This window comes from Oryctolagus cuniculus, chromosome 9 (assembly GCF_051225735.1).
Source record: "Oryctolagus cuniculus isolate XC-2025 breed Fujian yellow rabbit chromosome 9, ASM5122573v1, whole genome shotgun sequence".
Taxonomy (NCBI): Eukaryota; Metazoa; Chordata; class Mammalia; order Lagomorpha; family Leporidae; genus Oryctolagus; species Oryctolagus cuniculus.
In genome coordinates, this window is record NC_142875.1 from 136,455,863 (window position 1) to 136,474,490 (window position 18,628).

General features: G+C 60.3%; 1 protein-coding gene and 1 long non-coding RNA gene across 4 annotated transcripts in view; one reads left to right on the forward strand and one right to left on the reverse strand.

The window, feature by feature from the left end:
- ANO6 (anoctamin 6) overlaps positions 1-18,628 on the forward strand; it is a 134,884-nt gene that overhangs the window by 103,814 nt on the left and 12,442 nt on the right. For both annotated transcript variants that reach the window (XM_051850989.3, XM_089304805.1), the window contains 7 exons: positions 4,919-5,061; positions 6,324-6,401; positions 10,110-10,335; positions 11,078-11,247; positions 11,392-11,489; positions 12,352-12,482; positions 17,450-17,655. In XM_051850989.3, coding sequence (XP_051706949.1) covers positions 4,919-5,061; positions 6,324-6,401; positions 10,110-10,335; positions 11,078-11,247; positions 11,392-11,489; positions 12,352-12,482; positions 17,450-17,655 — 1,052 coding nt within the window. The remainder of the gene's footprint in view (positions 1-4,918; positions 5,062-6,323; positions 6,402-10,109; positions 10,336-11,077; positions 11,248-11,391; positions 11,490-12,351; positions 12,483-17,449; positions 17,656-18,628) is intronic.
- Positions 6,410-18,628, reverse strand: part of LOC103348935 (uncharacterized) — a 280,781-nt gene continuing 268,562 nt past the window's right edge. For both annotated transcript variants that reach the window (XR_016213685.1, XR_016213683.1), the window contains exon 4: positions 6,410-6,618. This is a non-coding gene — a long non-coding RNA (uncharacterized LOC103348935). The remainder of the gene's footprint in view (positions 6,619-18,628) is intronic.

Sequence of the window (18,628 nt, forward strand, 5' to 3'; positions counted from 1 at the left end):
CTCCCCCACTGTGCCCTGTGCTCTGACTAGAGTGCTCCCCCCCACTGTGCCCTGTGCTGACTACAGAGTGCTCCCCCCACGGTGCCCTGTGCTCTGACTAGAGTGCTCCCCCACTGTGCCCTGTGCTCTGACTACCCCACTGTGCCCTGTGCTCTGACTACAGAGTGCTCCCCCCACTGTGCCCTGTGCTCTGACTAGAGTGCTCCCCCCACTGTGCTCCCTCCTCTGACTACAGAGTGCTCCCCCACTGTGCCCTGTGCTGACTACAGAGTGCTCCCCCACTGTGCCCTGTGCTCTGACTAGAGTGCTCCCCCACTGTGCCCTGTGCTCTGACTAGAGTGCTCCCCCATTGTGCCCTGTGCTCTGACTACAGAGTGCTCCCCCACTGTGCCCTGTCCTCTGACTAGAGTGCTCCCCCCACTGTGCCCTGTGCTCTGACTACAGAGTGCTCCCCCACTGTGCCCTGTGCTCTGACTAGAGTGCTCCCCCACTGTGCCCTGTGCTCTGACTAGAGTGCTCCCCCACTGTGCCCTGTGCTCTGACTAGAGTGCTCCCCCCACTGTGCCCTGTGCTCTGACTACAGAGTGCTCCCCCACTGTGCCCTGTGCTGACTACAGAGTGCTCCCCCACTGTGCCCTGTGCTCTGACTAGAGTGCCCCCGCACTGTGCCCTGTGCTCTGACTAGAGTGCTCCCCCCATTGTGCCCTGTGCTCTGACTAGAGTGCTCCCCCACTGTGCCCTGTGCTCTGACTACAGAGTGCTCCCCCACTGTGCCCTGTGCTCTGACTAGAGTGCTCCCCCACTGTGCCCTGTGCTCTGACTAGAGTGCTCCCCCACTGTGCCCTGTCCTCTGACTAGAGTGCTCCCCCCACTGTGCCCTGTGCTCTGACTAGAGTGCTCCCCCACTGTGCCCTGTGCTCTGACTACAGAGTGCTCCCCCACTGTGCCCTGTCCTCTGACTAGAGTGCCCCCCACTGTGCCCTGTCCTCTGACTAGAGTGCTCCCCCACTGTGCCCTGTGCTCTGACTAGAGTGCTCCCCCACTGTGCCCTGTCCTCTGACTAGAGTGCCCCCCACTGTGCCCTGTCCTCTGACTAGAGTGCTCCCCCACTGTGCCCTGTGCTCTGACTAGAGTGCTCCCCCACTGTGCCCTGTGCTCTGACTAGACTGCACCCCCCACTGTGCCCTGTTCTCTGACTAGAGTGCTCCCCCCACTGTGCTCCCTCCTCTGACTACAGAGTGCTCCCCCACTGTGCCCTGTGCTCTGACTAGAGTGCCCCCCACTGTGCCCTGTGCTCTGACTAGAGTGCTCCCCCCACTGTGCCCTGTGCTCTGACTGCAGAGTGCTCCCCCACTGTGCCCTGTCCTCTGACTAGAGTGCTCCCCCACTGTGCCCTGTCCTCTGACTAGAGTGCTCCCCCACTGTGCCCTGTGCTCTGACTACAGAGTGCTCCCCCACTGTGCCCTGTCCTCTGACTGCATAGTGCTCCCCCACTGTGCCCTGTGCTCTGACTACAGAGTGCTCCCCCTCTGTGCCCTGTGCTCTGACTAGAGTGCTCCCCCCACTGTGCCCTGTCCTCTGACTAGAGTGCTCCCCCACTGTGCCCTGTGCTCTGACTACAGAGTGCTCCCCCACTGTGCCCTGTGCTCTGACTACAGAGTGCTCCCCCACTGTGCCCTGTGCTCTGACTAGAGTGCTCCCCCACTGTGCCCTGTGCTCTGACTAGAGTGCTCCCCCCACTGTGCCCTGTCCTCTGACTAGAGTGCTCCCCCTCTGTGCCCTGTGCTCTGACTAGAGTGCTCCCCCCACTGTGCCCTGTCCTCTGACTAGAGTGCTCCCCCACTGTGCCCTGTGCTCTGACTACAGAGTGCTCCCCCACTGTGCCCTGTGCTCTGACTACAGAGTGTTCCCCCACTGTGCCCTGTGCTCTGACTAGAGTGCTCCCCCACTGTGCCCTGTGCTCTGACTAGAGTGCTCCCCCACTGTGCCCTGTGCTCTGACTAGAGTGCTCCCCCATTGTGCCCTGTGCTCTGACTACAGAGTGCTCCCCCACTGTGCCCTGTCCTCTGACTAGAGTGCTCCCCCCACTGTGCCCTGTGCTCTGACTACAGAGTGCTCCCCCACTGTGCCCTGTGCTCTGACTAGAGTGCTCCCCCACTGTGCCCTGTGCTCTGACTAGAGTGCTCCCCCACTGTGCCCTGTGCTCTGACTAGAGTGCTCCCCCCACTGTGCCCTGTGCTCTGACTACAGAGTGCTCCCCCACTGTGCCCTGTGCTGACTACAGAGTGCTCCCCCACTGTGCCCTGTGCTCTGACTAGAGTGCCCCCGCACTGTGCCCTGTGCTCTGACTAGAGTGCTCCCCCCATTGTGCCCTGTGCTCTGACTAGAGTGCTCCCCCACTGTGCCCTGTGCTCTGACTACAGAGTGCTCCCCCACTGTGCCCTGTGCTCTGACTAGAGTGCTCCCCCACTGTGCCCTGTGCTCTGACTAGAGTGCTCCCCCACTGTGCCCTGTCCTCTGACTAGAGTGCTCCCCCCACTGTGCCCTGTGCTCTGACTAGAGTGCTCCCCCACTGTGCCCTGTGCTCTGACTGCAGAGTGCTCCCCCACTGTGCCCTGTCCTCTGACTAGAGTGCCCCCCACTGTGCCCTGTCCTCTGACTAGAGTGCTCCCCCACTGTGCCCTGTGCTCTGACTAGAGTGCTCCCCCACTGTGCCCTGTGCTCTGACTAGAGTGCCCCCCACTGTGCCCTGTCCTCTGACTAGAGTGCTCCCCCACTGTGCCCTGTGCTCTGACTAGAGTGCTCCCCCACTGTGCCCTGTGCTCTGACTAGACTGCACCCCCCACTGTGCCCTGTTCTCTGACTAGAGTGCTCCCCCCACTGTGCTCCCTCCTCTGACTACAGAGTGCTCCCCCACTGTGCCCTGTGCTCTGACTAGAGTGCCCCCCACTGTGCCCTGTGCTCTGACTAGAGTGCTCCCCCCACTGTGCCCTGTGCTCTGACTGCAGAGTGCTCCCCCACTGTGCCCTGTCCTCTGACTAGAGTGCTCCCCCACTGTGCCCTGTCCTCTGACTAGAGTGCTCCCCCACTGTGCCCTGTGCTCTGACTACAGAGTGCTCCCCCACTGTGCCCTGTCCTCTGACTGCATAGTGCTCCCCCACTGTGCCCTGTGCTCTGACTACAGAGTGCTCCCCCTCTGTGCCCTGTGCTCTGACTAGAGTGCTCCCCCCACTGTGCCCTGTCCTCTGACTAGAGTGCTCCCCCACTGTGCCCTGTGCTCTGACTACAGAGTGCTCCCCCACTGTGCCCTGTGCTCTGACTACAGAGTGCTCCCCCTCTGTGCCCTGTGCTCTGACTAGAGTGCTCCCCCACTGTGCCCTGTGCTCTGACTACAGAGTGCTCCCCCCATTGTGCCCTGTGCTCTGACTAGAGTGCTCCCCCACTGTGCCCTGTCCTCTGACTAGAGTGCTCCCCCACTGTGCCCTGTGCTCTGACTAGAGTGCTCCCCCACTGTGCCCTGTGCTCTGACTACAGAGTGCTCCCCCACTGTGCCCTGTGCTCTGACTAGAGTGCTCCCCCACTGTGCCCTGTGCTCTGACTAGAGTGCTCCCCCACTGTGCCCTGTGCTCTGACTACAGAGTGCTCCCCCCACTGTGCCCTGTGCTCTGACTACAGAGTGCTCCCCTCACTGTGCCCTCTCCTCTGACAGCCAGCTCTGGGGGTGACATATGGACATTACCAACATTTTCTTCAAATCAGTTCCTCCCTTTAACTATTGGCATCACTTTCACATTTGACTATCCCTGCACACGTGGATATGGGTGCCTGAGCACCAGGTGCTGTGCACGAGGTGTCACTCAGAGCCCCCAGACCCTGGATCTGGGTGACCGAGCACCGGGTGCCCTGATTATGGTGTCACACAGAGTCCCTGCAGACCTGGATCTGGGTGACCGAGCACAGGCTGTATGCATGTGGGTGTGCTCAGTGTCTCGCGGTCCCTGCACATCTGTATCTGGGTGACTGAGCACAGGGTGTGTGCATGAGGTGTCACTCAGAATCCCCAGACCCCGGATCTGGGTAACCGAGCACAGGGTGTGTGCATGAGGTGTCTCTCAGAGTCCCCAGACCCCGGATCTGGGTGACCGAGCATAGGGTGCCCTGATTATGGTGTCACACAGAGTCCCTGCAGACCTGGATCTGGGTGACCGAGCACAGGCTGTATGCATGTGGGTGTGCTCAGTGTCTCGCGGTCCCTGCACATCTGTATCTGGGTGACTGAGCACAGGGTGTGTGCATGAGGTGTCACTCAGAATCCCCAGACCCCGGATCTGGGTAACCGAGCACAGGGTGTGTGCATGAGGTGTCTCTCAGAGTCCCCAGACCCCGGATCTGGGTGACCGAGCATAGGGTGCCCTGATTATGGTGTCACACAGAGTCCCTGCAGATCTGGATCTGTGTGCACGAGGTGTCTCTCAGAGCCCCCAGACCCTGGATCTGGGTGATCGAGCACAGGCGGTGTGCATGCGGGTGTGCTCAGTGTCTCGCCGTCCCTGCAGACCTGGATCTGGGTGACCGAGCACCGGGTGTGTGCATGCGGGTGTGCTCATTGTCTCGCTGTCCCTGCAGACCTGGATCTGGGTGACGGAGCACCGGGTGTGTGCATGCGGGTGTGCTCATTGTCTCGCTGTCCCTGCAGACCTGGATCTGGGTGACCGAGCACCGGGTGTGTGCATGCGGGTGTGCTCATTGTCTCGCCGTCCCTGCAGACCTGGATCTGGGTGACCGAGCACCGGGTGTGTGCACTCAGAGCCCCCAGACCCTGGATCTGGGTGACCGAGCACAGGCGGTGTGCATGCGGGTGTACTCATTGCCTCGCCGTCCCTGCAGACCCACTGACCCTCTGCTGTCCATCTCTCAGTGACCCTGTTCCTGGAATTTTGGAAGCGGCGGCAGGCAGAGCTGGAGTACGAGTGGGACACCGTCGAGCTGCAGCAGGAGGAGCAGCCCCGGCCGGAGTACGAGGCGCAGTGCACGCACGTGGTGATAAATGAGATCACGCAGGTGAGCGCACTCCCGGCAGCCTCTTCACCGGCTGCACCTGGCACCCCTGGGCCCCCACTGCATCCCCAGGGCACTCAGCAGCCTGGGCTGTGTCCTGCTTAGTGCACGTAGGAGGCAAACCTGTGCTTTTTCAGACTAACGGTAAGAGTGCATCCAGAAAGCTCAGACGGTGACACAGCCGTGCAGGGGCAGGGCATGGCTTCACACCTGGTGCTGTTTCCCACCGCCCATCCTCTCTGCAGCCCCGTCCTCCCAGACCAGCTGCCCCCTAACTTCACGCTGAGCCAGGGCCACTGCTCCATCTTCTGGTTGCGAAGAGCACAGCTCCGACGCTACAGTCGGGAGACAGGGAGTGAGTGTCGAGTCCACTTGCAATTGGGCGCTGCGCTGGGCATCTGTGTCCTTGGAGAGGGGGCCCGGCCACTGCTCTGAGTGCCTGGGGAGTAAGAAGCAGAACCGTGCGTCCGGCGTCGGTGACCCCACACTGACCGTCCAGTTGCCTGCACCCTCGCACCTTTGCCTGCACGCGAGAACTTTAGAGCCAGGTGCTTACAGCCACCAGCAGAGGACAGCAGGTTCCGAAGGCAGGTCGCTCCTGGAAAGACAGCGACACTAGCAGGAGCACCTGCCGACGTCCCAGGGCAGACGTGCCGGGTGCTGCATGCAGAGGGCCCGGAGGGAGCAGGCGGCCCCCTCGCTGTATACGTGGAGAAAGTGAGGTTCATCATAGAAGCTGGCATTGTCTCCCATGGTGGACACGACGGGGGCAGGCTGGGAGTTCCTGAACGCTTGTGTGTTCAGAAAGTAAGGCTGAAACTGTGTCAAAATTCGATGTCCGTGAAGTCTTGAGTACTGAGAAATGACATCCTCCCACGTGGCACAAGAACCGTGGCCGTGTGCTGCCCAGCAGCCGGGTCCCCGTGGCCGGGCGGGCAGCAGCTGTAGCATGTAGGCCCCTGCAGGTGGCGACTGTGAACACAGACGCCCGGGAGACTTGTGGGCCGCCCGTGTGCACGTGTGCAGGTGTTGCGGTCACTCCCGCGGCTCTGACGAGCCCAGGAGCGCGGCGCAGAGCGTGGTGCTGTGACGTGCGCGTAATCCCCGGTGCGAGTCGTGTGGGCGTGCCTGAGATTAACCACCGAAGCTGGGGTTGTGACACGGAGCCTGTGCCTACCAGCAGAGTCTTTGAAACTGTAGCAGCCCCGACTCCTGCAGGCGCAGGAGCAGAGCCGCTGTGCTGACGAAGCCGCTGTGTTTTCTAGGAAGAGGAGCGCATCCCGTTCACCGCCTGGGGGAAGTGCATCCGCATCACCCTCTGCGCCAGCGCCGTCCTGTTCTGGGTAAGAGGCTGCACGGAGGCCGCCTGCCACAACTGTCGCTCGTCCCCGGGGAGCTGCACGGCCACCGCGGGCTTCTGAGTGGCCGTCTGTGCTGGTTCTCCCGTGTGGGTCACATCAGAGGGGCAGAATCACCCTGGTTCTGGGGAGCCCAAATGGGAGGTACCAGGATTGTAAAGTTTTCCAACAGCAAAACAGAACGTTCAGGAATACCTTTATCCTAAAGATATAACAAGAAATCTAGGAAGTAAAAGCAGCCTTCAGCAAATGATTCCAGAGTTTAACCAGTATTTCTGTTTTTATAGATTTGTTTATTTATCTGTTTGAAAGTCAGAGAGAGAGGGTGAGTCAGAGAGAGAGGGTGAGTAAGAGAGAGGGGGCGAGTCAGAGAGAGAGGGTGAGTAAGAGAGAGGGGGCAAGTCAGAGAGAGAGGTCTTGGATCCCCTGGTTCACTCCCCAAATGGCTGCAATGGCTGGGACTAGGCCAGGCTGCAGCCAGAAGCCAGGAGCTTCATGCGGGTCTCCCACATGGGTGCAGGGGCCCAAGCACTTGGGCCATCTTCCACTGCTGTCCCAGGCCATCAGTAGGGAGCTGGATCAGAAGTGGAGCAGCAGGGACACGAACTGGTGCCCACTTGGGATGCCGGGGTTACAGGTGGCGGCTTTACCTGCTGTGCCACAGCACCGGCCCCAAGGAGGTATTTCTAATCCGGACTTACTGAGTTGGGATTTATTGATGAAATCATATTAGTGATGTAAAAACTTGGAGTTTTCTGGACTTAAGAACAGCCTGGTTACATCTGTGATGGTTTACAGCTGCAAAGGACCGTAACTGCCAGGGACACGTAGAGGTTGTCCCATAAATGGAATTCTGCTAGCTGCTTGGGAAGACAAGGAAGTTTAGAGCCATGCTTTGAACCATGTGCTCCAGTAAATTCCAGAAACATTTCCAAAGGTAAAGCATAAAAACCTAAAAGTAACACTGATGCGTGTACAGTCCCTGGATGTAAAAAGCACTCTGTAAACTTACCAGCAATGGGAGAAGTTTTCAGAGGGAAGTTGTTTGTTGTTGTTTTTTTGTTGTTTTGTTTGTTTTGTTTTGTTTTTGACAGGCAGAGTGGACAGTGAGAGAGAGAGAGAAAGGTCTTCCTTTGCCGTTGGTTCACCCTCCAATGGCCGCCGCGGCCGGCGCACCGCGCTGATCCGATGGCAAGAGCCAGGTGCTTCTCCTGGTCTCCCATGGGGTGCAGGGCCCAAGCACTTGGGCCATCCTCCACTGCACTCCCTAGCCACAGCAGAGAGCTGGCCTGGAAGAGGGGCAACCGGGACAGAATCCGGCACCCCGACTGGGACTAGAACCCCGTGTGCCGGTGCCCCAAGGTGGAGGATTAGCCCAGTGAGCCGCGGCGCCGGCCTCAGAGGGAAGTATTTAAAGATTGGCCAACATGCAAAGTATCCTAAGTTTAAAACGCCGAAAGAAATGTTTAATAAATAGGGCCAACAAAGAGCTAATACCTTAAACGCCCCAGGGGAGCAGGTGTTGAGCCTGAAGGCCAAGACACTGCCCCCCAGGCCCCCGTCAGAGAACCTGGGTTTGACTCGCCCTGGCTCCTGAGCCCAGCTTCCTGCCCGTGCAGACCCTGGGCGGCGGCAGCGAAGGCTCAGGTCGCCGGGTTCCTGCTCCACCCATGCGGGAGGCCTGGACTTCAGTTCCCAGCTTTGGCCTGGCTGTGACTGGCATTGGAGAACTAGCAGAGGGCAGAGTGTGCACACACCTGTTCTCTCTCAAGTAAATAAATAAATTCTGTAAGACATCACTAAAGAGTGCAGATCACCTGGAACTCTGCAGCTCCCAGCAGCCACAGAGCAGAAAACAAATCCGCGGAGGAGAAGCAGTGACGGCCGGGCAGTGTGGGGAGCTGCAGGTCCCCCTCAGATTTCATCCCTGTGCTTGCAGCAGAAGCTCCGAGCTGGTGAGGGCTAGGCCAGGCGGCCGGCGCTGTGGGCCCGGAGCCCGAGAAGCGCTCTCGGAGCCCCTCACCGGGAAGTTCTTGGGGATGCTAAGGGGAGGCCTGTACGATTTGCTGACATTTACCGCAGCATTTTATGCACACGTGTGCGTCCGCACGGTGGACATTCAGACACAGGAGAATCCCTAGCAGAGTTTGTGGTGAGTTCATTTGGTGGGAGAAATGTAAATGCACTCATTCCTCTGTGAGCCCTCCACACCCTGGAATGTTGAGTGCCGTGCAGGTGTGATGACGGCGGACTTCAGGCTCCCCTGAAGTCTTCCAGGTGTGAACAGTGCGTGGTTCTGAAAGGGTTGGGCCTACTTGCAGATAGGAGGCAAGTGCTGTCCTGTATTTTGAAAAGATTTACTTATGTGTTTGCAAGACAGAGGGAAAGAGAGATCTTCCGTCTGCTGGTTCACTCCCCAGATGGCTGCAGCAGCCGGAGCTGGGCCAGTCTCCACGTGGGTGGCAGGGTCCCAGCTCCTTGCGCCATCCTCTGCTGCCTTCCAGGTGCTAAGCAGGGGCTGGAGCAGAAGCAGAGCAAGTGAGACTCAAACCAGCACTCGTCTAGGACGTCGGTGTCCCAGACGGTGGCTCAGCCCCGAGCCACAGTGCTCGCCCCTTTCCTGTTTGTTTTTATGCCTGTGCGCCTCAGTTGTAGATAGCAGAAAATCAACCCCTAGTTAGTTTCAACAACAACAACAACAGAGGGCGCTGGGGTTTTTTGGTTGCTGAAGCTGGAAGCTCCAGGTCCGAGGGTGGTGTCAACACAGGCTGCGTGGAGCACAGCCTTGGAACAGCGTCTCCATGCCGCTGGCAGCCCCACTCCCGGGAGCGGCATCCCAGCCCCTGCGTCCTGCCCAAGCAGGGAGGCCTTGGCAGTGGCTTCCTGGGGGTGCGGGCAGCTACCCCTTCCCGAGACACCCTCAGTGTCTCCCACATCTCAGGGGGCTCCGTGGGCTCCATGTCGGTCCCAGCAGCCATGGCTGGGGCCTGGGGGGTGAGACACCTGCTGTCTACAGCCACCCAGCACCTTCCTTACCCAGGGCTGAGCACGGGGGAGGGGCTGTGCCCCCAAAGCAGAGCTGTGGCTCTCTGCTAGGATGGGTCCACATCCCAGCGAGCTGAAGCCACCAGTGCCTAGACGGGGTACCCAGCAGTGCTCTGCAGTGTGCCTGCCCCAGGGTTGTGACGAGAGGGGTAGCAGTGCTGGAAAAGGCAGCCATCTGGGGCACACGAAGCTCCCTGTCCTGCAGAGACGCTCTGGCCCTGTGGGATTAGGATGGAGGCGAATGCAGCGTGCACCTAAATACTCCAGTTGTCCCGGGGTGTCCACGTTAGTTCTGGACACTTCTTCCCGCCACAGGGACACACTTGCGGTCTCCCCTTTGCCATGCTGGTGGAAGAGACTTTATTTTCCATTACTGTCTTTATCAGCAGCTGTGGGCTTCAGGAAAACTGCACAGGAAGTACAGAATGCGCAGCCTCCGCTCACACCCTGTACACGGTTGCCCTGCTGGCGTCAGCCCGACACGGCTGGACACGCCCCCTCCACTGCCGTTCCTTTCCCTTTCTCGTGCTCTGTCTTCCGTCAGTCTCCCAGGGGGGCGCTACAGGATTTGTGTCACAGGTGCACCTCACTGGTTTCAGTCCAGATGAGACGAGTGACGAGTCTCCCACGGTTCTCTCGTGCTTTCAGATCCTGCTCATCATCGCCTCGGTGATCGGCATCATCGTCTACAGGCTGTCCGTGTTCATCGTGTTCTCTGCCCAACTTCCCAAGACCCTCAACGGAACAGAAGCCATCCAGAAGTACCTGACCCCGCAGACGGCCACGTCCATCACCGCCTCCATCATCAGCTTCATCATCATCATGATCCTGAACACCATCTACGAGAAGGTGGCCATCATGATCACCAACTTCGGTGAGGCCCTGGGGAGGTGGGGTCAGGCGCCTGTGGGTGCTGCCTGCGGCCTCTGTGGGAAATGAAGGGGGTACGGCCTTGTGTCCCTGAAAGGGACAGGGGGTCACTGCCACGTGCAGGCTCCGTGGGAACAGGTCAGGCTGAGGCTTTCTTGCATGGATGCTGGCTCGTGGGCTCGGCTGCTGAGAGCAGACGTCTCTGTGGGCAGTGAGGGGCAGGGGGCCACGATCCAGCGGCACACGTGCTCCGAGCATGGCCGCATGTCTCCGGACGCTGCCCTGGTCACACAGTCCTCGTGGCTCTGGCATGTGCCCTGGCCAGCGTCCTGGGCAGTGCTTAGGCTGAGGGCCTCCCCCACACTGCCCACGTCGAGGTCACCTGGAGAGGACGCAGCTGAGTGGAGCCCCCACCAGGGCGCCTGCCTGTCTCGCCTGGGCCCCTCCTGTTGTGTCGCTTGGTTCTGTGGGCAGACCCGCCCACCTGCAGTTCAGGGAGACAAGGGCGTCTACTGAGCAGGAAGTTCAAAACCAGCTGCCTCAGTCTGGGCCAAGTCGTGCTCACAGATCCCACTGTGGCTGCCTGCGCGTTTTCAGGAGCAGTGGAGTCAAGTGGTTTTTTCCTTTGCCGTGGGCCCTCGCGCTCGCGGGCAGGCAGGCTCGTCAGCGGCCGTGCGGGGGTCCGGAGCGCCCTCGCGGGCTGTGCCTGCTGAGGGCTCAGCGCTGCCCCTCGTGTGCCCCTGCAGAGCTCCCCAGGACGCAGTCGGACTACGAGAACAGCCTCACCATGAAGATGTTCCTGTTCCAGTTCGTCAACTACTACTCCTCCTGCTTCTACATCGCCTTCTTCAAGGGCAAATTCGTGGGCTACCCCGGCGACCCCGTCTACTGGCTGGGAAAGTACAGGAACGAGGAGGTGCGTGTGGAGCTGCTGCGTGCGTTCGCCCGGTGGCCTGGTGTCTCCACCGTCCGCCCTTCCGTATCCTTAAGCCTGGACAGAAGAGCCGTGGGAAACACCGAAGTAGCCAGGGTGTGAGCAGGGTTTTCTCTGGCATTGCAGTGTGACCCCGGCGGCTGCCTGCTGGAGCTGACCACGCAGCTGACCATCATCATGGGCGGGAAGGCCATCTGGAACAACATCCAGGAGGTGCTGCTGCCGTGAGTGCTGGGCTGGCCGAGGTCTTGGCCCGTTTCTGGGGAGGGTGAGCCTCCAGCAGGGGGAAGCGCGTGTGTGGGCTGTGGGCTCCAGGAGCGAGACCACCACGGCACACGAGGAGACGGTGCAGCCCCCCCAGGGCTGTGCTGGGTGCCGTGCAGGCTGCGTCTTCGTGCCCTGCACTGGGACCCTGCGGAAGCGTTTGGCTGTGACCTCAGACTGCGGCCGAGGACAGGGACCCGTGTGACCTCAGACTGCGGCCGAGGACAGGGACCCGTGTGCTCAGTGGCGTCCCCTTTCTGCTCAGCACCTGCTGTGGGCCCACACTTCCCTCCGAGTGGGAAGCACCAGGGCTCCCCTGAGGTCTCTCCGCCCAGCCTGGGCCTCGCCAGCCTCCCTGCTGGCCGGGAAACACCGGAGGCCTGCACCTGCCGCCTCCATCCCCATGGTCCACCCCATGCTCGCTGGGCCCCTGCCTGGACCCTCACTCACCTCCATCTAGGCGTCCCTCGGCTGTCACTCAGGGAGGCCATCCCTGGCCACCAGCCCCTCCCCACCCTGCTTTCTGTAGCTCCAGGCCCTGGGTCTGACCTTGGTTTATGTGCATCCGGGAAAGACCCTTTGGAATGATGGCGGCAGGTGAAAACATAGTGGAATGAGGAGAAGCCTCTTGAGATTCCCACCGCCCACAGGACTAGAGGCAGGAGGGGAAGTCGCGGCAGCTGCTCTGATGGGGCCCGGGTCCTGCTTTGCAGAGTGTTGGGGGTGCGAGGCACGCAGGCAGATACTTCCTGGGCGCTTACGGGGTCGGCTCTGGGCAAGCGGTGGACGTGCACTCTGATTTGTCACCGGCTCCCTTGGCAGGTGGATCATGAACCTCATCGGACGGTATCACTCAGTTTCGGGACCGGAGAACCTGACCCCGCGCTGGGAGCAGGACTACCACCTGCAGGCCATGAGCAAGCTGGGCTTGTTTTACGAGTATCTGGAAATGAGTAAGTCCTTCGTGAAGCTTTAAGGATCCCTACAGCACCTGTCACTGGGCTCAATGATCATGTCCACCCCACTGCATGCCAGGCCTTCAAGTCGGGGGGCCGTGTGTATCGGTGTGTGTGTCCAAGCTCAGGGCTGAGTACTGTGCAGAGATGCAGGGCTCCCTAGGGCGTGGCCTCACCACGTGCTCTCAGCGTTCTACGCGGGCGTCAGAGTGAACCCCACTGCCGTCACAGGCTCAGCCGGGCCGCGATGCACACAGCCCCCGCTGCTGGCCCCTCCCCTTCTGCGCCGAGTCAATTCCGAGAGCCTGCAGGGTCCCAGCGCCCCCTCGCGGGTCCCTTCTGTTTCTCTGGGCTGCTTGTTTCTGCCTCCCCTCCCGTTGACCCTGTGCACGGGGGACCATTCTTCTGGAAGCAAGAGTCAGCGTGGGGCCCTCACTCCTGAGTGCTCTGTCCTTGGTGTGTCCTTGGGCTGTTTTCTTCTTTTGAGGTCTCAGTCTTCAGAACGGATTTCCATAGGAAGCACCGTCTTGTCTCTTCTGCACGGCGTCCCGTGTCTCCCTTGACGGCTGAGACGCCACGGCTTTGTGTCTGCCCTTCCGGCTAACCATTGCGTTCAATTCCTGTTTTCTTAAGCTTAGCATAGACAGGCACAGAGTCTGGGTTGATGAGCCTTGCACTGATGCGTGGGGATTGGTGTGTCTGCAAAGACACCGCTTGGCGGTTCCCATTTACAAGTCTGGATAGAAAGTGGTTTTTATCCAGTCGCGTTCTATACATAAAATAACGGCTTTTAAAGAATATACATTATACATGGAGACGCATGTGCCTCCTGCCCTGAGCAAACGGCTCATCTGTGGCTTCCAGTCAACAGTGCCCGCCGAGCCTGGAGCCTGATTTGAATTTCATCTCTGTTTGTTAGGTTTCGTGACCGGATTTGATGAAGGGCGTAGCTGCCGTGGAAACGATCTTTCTTTCTTCTGCTTGTTCTCGAAAGGGCTGCAGGCTACTACCTGCTCTTCCGAAGCGAGTCCTGACTGTGCACGTCCCTCACTGGAGCCCCTCGGGGTTCCTGACAGCACCCTGCAGCAGGAGGTTTTTGTTATTTTAGCCCCAGGAAAAAAAGTTATTTTCCTGCAGATGATTAGCCAACTAAATGATGTAGAGAGAAGAGCTGGCCGGGCGGCTGTGCTTTGGGCAGGAGTTGATAAGACCGCGACTCACAGCCTGATTGAGAGAGTTCCCAGCTAAATAACTGGGCCTCACCCCGCGTGAAAGGGTAGACGGACAGCTGTTGCAGATAGATGTCTAGATTTATTAAATTGTCTTCCTGTTATCCAGATACCGCCTTCCTGCCTCAGCGTGGTGCTTGGTGGTGGGCACAGCCGTCACTGTGTGCCCTGCAGCCAGAGAAGCCTGCTCTTGGCCTGCTGGTCCCTGGGAGGTGGAGCTCCCCAGTGCCTTCTCCATTGCCTTTGCTCCTCTAGAAACAGCTGCTTCCAGTGCCCCCGCCTCCCCTCCTCCCGGGTGCACTGCTGATGCCACTTCCTGGGGCTCTGCCCAGGTCGTGGGCTCTGGAGCTCTGCGCCCGCCCTGCCTGCTGGGCTGAGCCCTGGGGTGGGTGGTGCTTCCCAGCCCTACAGGCAGCGCCCCTCAAGCTCTGCGCGCCCAAGGCTGCCTTCACCATGGTGACCCCTTCTCCCCACCAAGCTCGGGAAGGCTTTGCTTTCGTTGACTTTGAGTGAAATGTTTACTTCTCTTACATAGTGGTTTCCCCCCATCTGTTGAGATTTGGGGTAACTTAGCATTAACCAAAACTGCATCTGGTGTGTTTGGTCCTGGTTCAGAGGCCTGAGACCACACTGCTGGGGTTGTCTGGACTGACACCTGCAGGTGTGGTTTTGTGTGTGTGGCAGGCATGGCACACGCCTCGCCCACTTTGCCCTTGAGACAGCACATGCCGAGCTCCTGAACGTGGCGGCACCTTCCCCGAGGGCAGGTGCCGGAGGTGGGAGCACTGCCGCCCCGCCCGTGCGTCCCTCCCTCTCCAAGTTCCGGTAAAAGCAGGGCCTGCATTTGTTCTTTCCTCCTTGTAACCTAAGCCTCCAGCATTAGCCGGTCCTCACTATCTCGCACGTGCGGTGCCCCCTGCAGGACAGCCCTGCCCATAACCTACACTGAAGGCTCCCGACCTTGCATGGGGAGCTCTCCCTTGAGCCCCTGCACGTGCCAACCACCGTCAGCTGCTGGGGACGCAGGACAGACCTGGCCCCTGCCCCCACCCCGGAGGGTAGCAGTGGGGGGAGGCGAAGAAGGCAGCTGAGACCACTCTAGCAGGTGCCCTTGACCAGCGGTTGGAGGGCAAGTGGAAGTTGGCTTAGGCACAGAGAAGGGACTGGATGTTTTCCGCAGAGGTGCACACACTTAAAGTGCACGGGCACAAAGCAGTGTGGTCAGTTAGAGATCAGCAAGTGGCTGGGACACAGGTGCCGTGGTGGGACTATCAGGTAAGCAGCGGCCGTGTCGTGGAGGTCTCGTGTGCTCAGCTGGGGGAGCTCTGGATGGATGATAGTGAACTGCCGAGTGTTGTGTCTAGGGGCAGATAACACGGATGAGGCCCACGTTTGGTGGAACGGGACAGGTAGGGGGCTACAGCAGGTAACCCAGGTTCGTGGAGGTGGCTGTAGGCTCAGGAAGGTCGAGCAGACGAGTGTGACAGGTGGTAGAGGTGACCCAGAGCGCAAGCAAGGAGCAGCGTCTCCCAGGAGGGGCCTGTGGCACCCAGTGGATGACCCTGCCTCGGGCATTTGGAGTGTGTGGTGTCATGGCAGGAGGTCAGCCTGGCAGGAAAGCCAGGGAGACTGGCAGAGGCTGGTGAGGCCTGGGGGAGGGGCGTTTGAAGGGAGAGAGCAGGTGGAAGAAGCCCGCTGTCACCCACAGTGTGTGGAGGTGGGGACACTGCCCTGGGGGATGGGAACAGGACTGCAAGGAGCATGCTGGGAAATCGGGGGAAGGAGTAAGCTGAAGCACACTCCCCCGCTGAGCCAGGCTCGAAAGTGGGAACAGCAGTGCCGCCGGGACTCGGCGGGACTTTAACCATCACTGTGTAAAACAGCAACCAGGGGGAAGGCGTTCCATGCCGAAGGAGGTGGTTGGCTGTGGCCAAAGCTGCTCGTGACCACAGAACAAGAGTGATGCTGCGTGGGCTGCGGCCCCTCCCAGCTAGGAGGAGCAGGGGAGCGGGTGGGGGAGGGGCAGTCGGGTAGGGTGATGGAAGGGAGGCAGGAAGTGGGGAGTGTGAGGGAGGTGTGAGGGGGCCCTGTGGGGTCCTGAGGCGTCAGGCCAGGCACGCTCCTGTGGGTGCCGTGGCTGGGGGCTGTGGGACTGGAGGCTGTTTGCCTGCTCAGCAGCCCGGCCTTGTGTTGTTCTTCTTGATTTCAGAAATTGCTTCTAAAGCGCCTCTCAATTGAATATCAGGTTCACACCACGTCGATTTTTTCCTGGTGCTTTGTTTGCTAATGTAAATATTTTAATCCATCTGGAATGTTCTGAGGTGGTCACCCACCCTAGGTATCCCGCCAGCTGAGCTGCCTGGCTGGTTCTGGGAGCCAGTTTGCTCACGTGTTGAACTCCCATGAGCCCTTGCATCTCCCGTCCGCGTGCCCTGAAGTGCTGCCGTGCACACGGCTCGCTGTGTGTTTCCCCGTCTGTGGGGCTGGAGTCTCTCACGCCGCCCCTGAGAGCAGCCTCTCCCTTCCTTCGTCTGCTTACACCTTCCAGCCTGTTTCCTTGAATCCACTGGAGATTCCTACCTGAATTTGCACTTGAATGACATCACTCTGTGCAGAAAAAAACAGAATAGTTTCTGTGTCTCCCAGCTGGAGTGTGTCCTGTGAGAGCCGGGCACCTCCCGCCATGTTCATTCATTCATCGTCTGTCTGCCTTGAGTCGTGTATTTATCCTAATGGTCTGTGCCTGGGTCGTCCCTGTAAGTGGTGTCTGTCTCTGGGGTGTTGGCCTGGGTCCCAGCAGGCTCTACTGCTGGCCTCTGTTGGCTGGGGAACGCGCCCTTGCCGACTGGCCCCGTTGCACTCTGGCCCCGCCCACGTTTCTAGCCCTCGCCTGGCCCCGGAGGCGGTGAGCTTACTTAGCACTGCTCGCCACTGCCCGTGTGACGTCACCGGCTCTGGTGCTGGCCTGTGGGACGTCTCCGAGTGCGGTGCTCCCGTCTGGCCTGCACGACTGGCCGGGCCCTTCCAGCCTGTGCTGCTCTGTCACATGCCCTCGGCCGCCCCGTGGGCAGCACGTGCTCCCTGCTCGTGTTCCAGCAGCTGGACTAAGGGGACAGCAGCCCCCCCCCCCCCCCCCGGCCAGCCACGTGCTTGCACACGATTCCTCTGAGGGCCTGCCAGTCGCGGGGGAGGGCTCAGAGCAGCTCTTGGGCCTGCAGTGCAGCTCACCCCAAGTCTCTGGCGCCCCATTTGTGGTGAGGCATGCACATCGCAGAGGAAGGCTGTGCAGCCACCACTCGACCCTGCCGAGTCCCCACGTGTGTTACAGTGGCCTCCAGACACTCACTCCCACCACCTGTGTCTGGCATTTGCAGGAGCCACACCACTTCCCCAGGCCCATTGCTTCTGTTAAAATCTGAGCCCCCACGGTCCCTACGTGGGCTGTGAGCTGCCCCGAGCACCAGGCACCTGCTGGGAGTGCTCAGTCTCACCACAGGGTGTGTGGCTGCAGAGACGGCCACACGTGTGCTGTTGTGTGGCATGCACACCTGGGAAGGGGGCCAGGTTGGCCTTGCCGTCTTCCCAGAGAGCCCATGTTTGTGTTTGAATCTTTCACTGGTGAACATGAGGTCATCGTGTGCCGTGGACGTCTGCCTTCTCCTTTCCTCGCGTGAGGAAGGAGACGCTGCCCGCCTCCATCCGCCCGTCTGTGATGTGTGTCCATTCCATTGGCAGTTATTCAGTTTGGCTTCGTCACCTTATTTGTGGCCTCTTTCCCACTGGCCCCACTGCTGGCCCTGGTGAACAACATACTGGAGATCAGAGTGGACGCGTGGAAACTCACCACCCAGTTTAGACGCTTGGTGCCAGAGAAGGCCCGGGACATCGGCGCGTGGCAGCCCATCATGCAAGGAATAGCCATTCTGGCCGTGGTGACCAACGTGAGTAGACGCGGCGGGTCCACGCCCCACGGGGGCGGGAGGGAGATGCCGGGGCGGCCGTCTGTGCATAGTGGTCGTGGTGCAACGACCATCCGTGCTTTCTGCATCGTTTTCTTGATGGACAACGTCAGGTGGTTGCTCACAGGCTGACCTTTCTAGTCAGGAGCAATTTGGCGCTGGCACTTTGAGCGCCGGCCTACCTAGGACGGGAGTCACGCGAAGTGCGCTGACCAGGCACCAGACAGAGCTCGTGTGCAGTCTCAGGGCCCTGGCCCTCGCTCTGCCCTCCAGAGTACCGACGCACGGGCCGTCAATGCCCTGTGCACTCGGACAGGAGGTGGGCCTGGGCGCGTCCAGCACTGTTCCCACCGCCCCCGACACAGCCTCACCCCCACATGTGCCCAGCTGTGCGGGTCAGGACTGAGGTGCCGACAGCCTGAGCCCCTGTGGACCCACTGAACAGTCCCTGCTCACGCACAGACCCAGAGGGAGCTCGGGGGCAGAGCGCGTTGCATGCCAGCGGATTCCAGGACCTCCCTCCTAGAAGTGTGCTGACCCCAGGGCCGTCTCTGCCCGTGTCACTGCCACGCTTGCCCGCAGCCCGGCTTCCCCACACGGTGACTCCCTAGCGGCAGTTCCTCAGGCCTCACTCGCCTGGAGGCCCAGCCTTTCCCACAGGCACCTGCAGGAGGCACTGTGTGTCCCAGGCTCCGACGCCAGGCACCTCCCGAGTGCCTCCCAGTGCTGGGGCCTTGGGCCAGGCCAGGGTATTTGAGAGTGAGTGAGTCACTCCCTGCCACGTGGCCCCAGTGAGTGGAGGCCCGGCGCCTGGTCCTTGCTGGCTGGGAGCTGCTGCTCCCCCAGCGTGACTCACCATCCTTACCCACGGCGACTGGCACAGCACTCTGCCAGGCCCCCAGGCAGACAAAACAGTCGCAAAATCAGTCCCGTCTGCACTGCAGTTGCAGTTCAC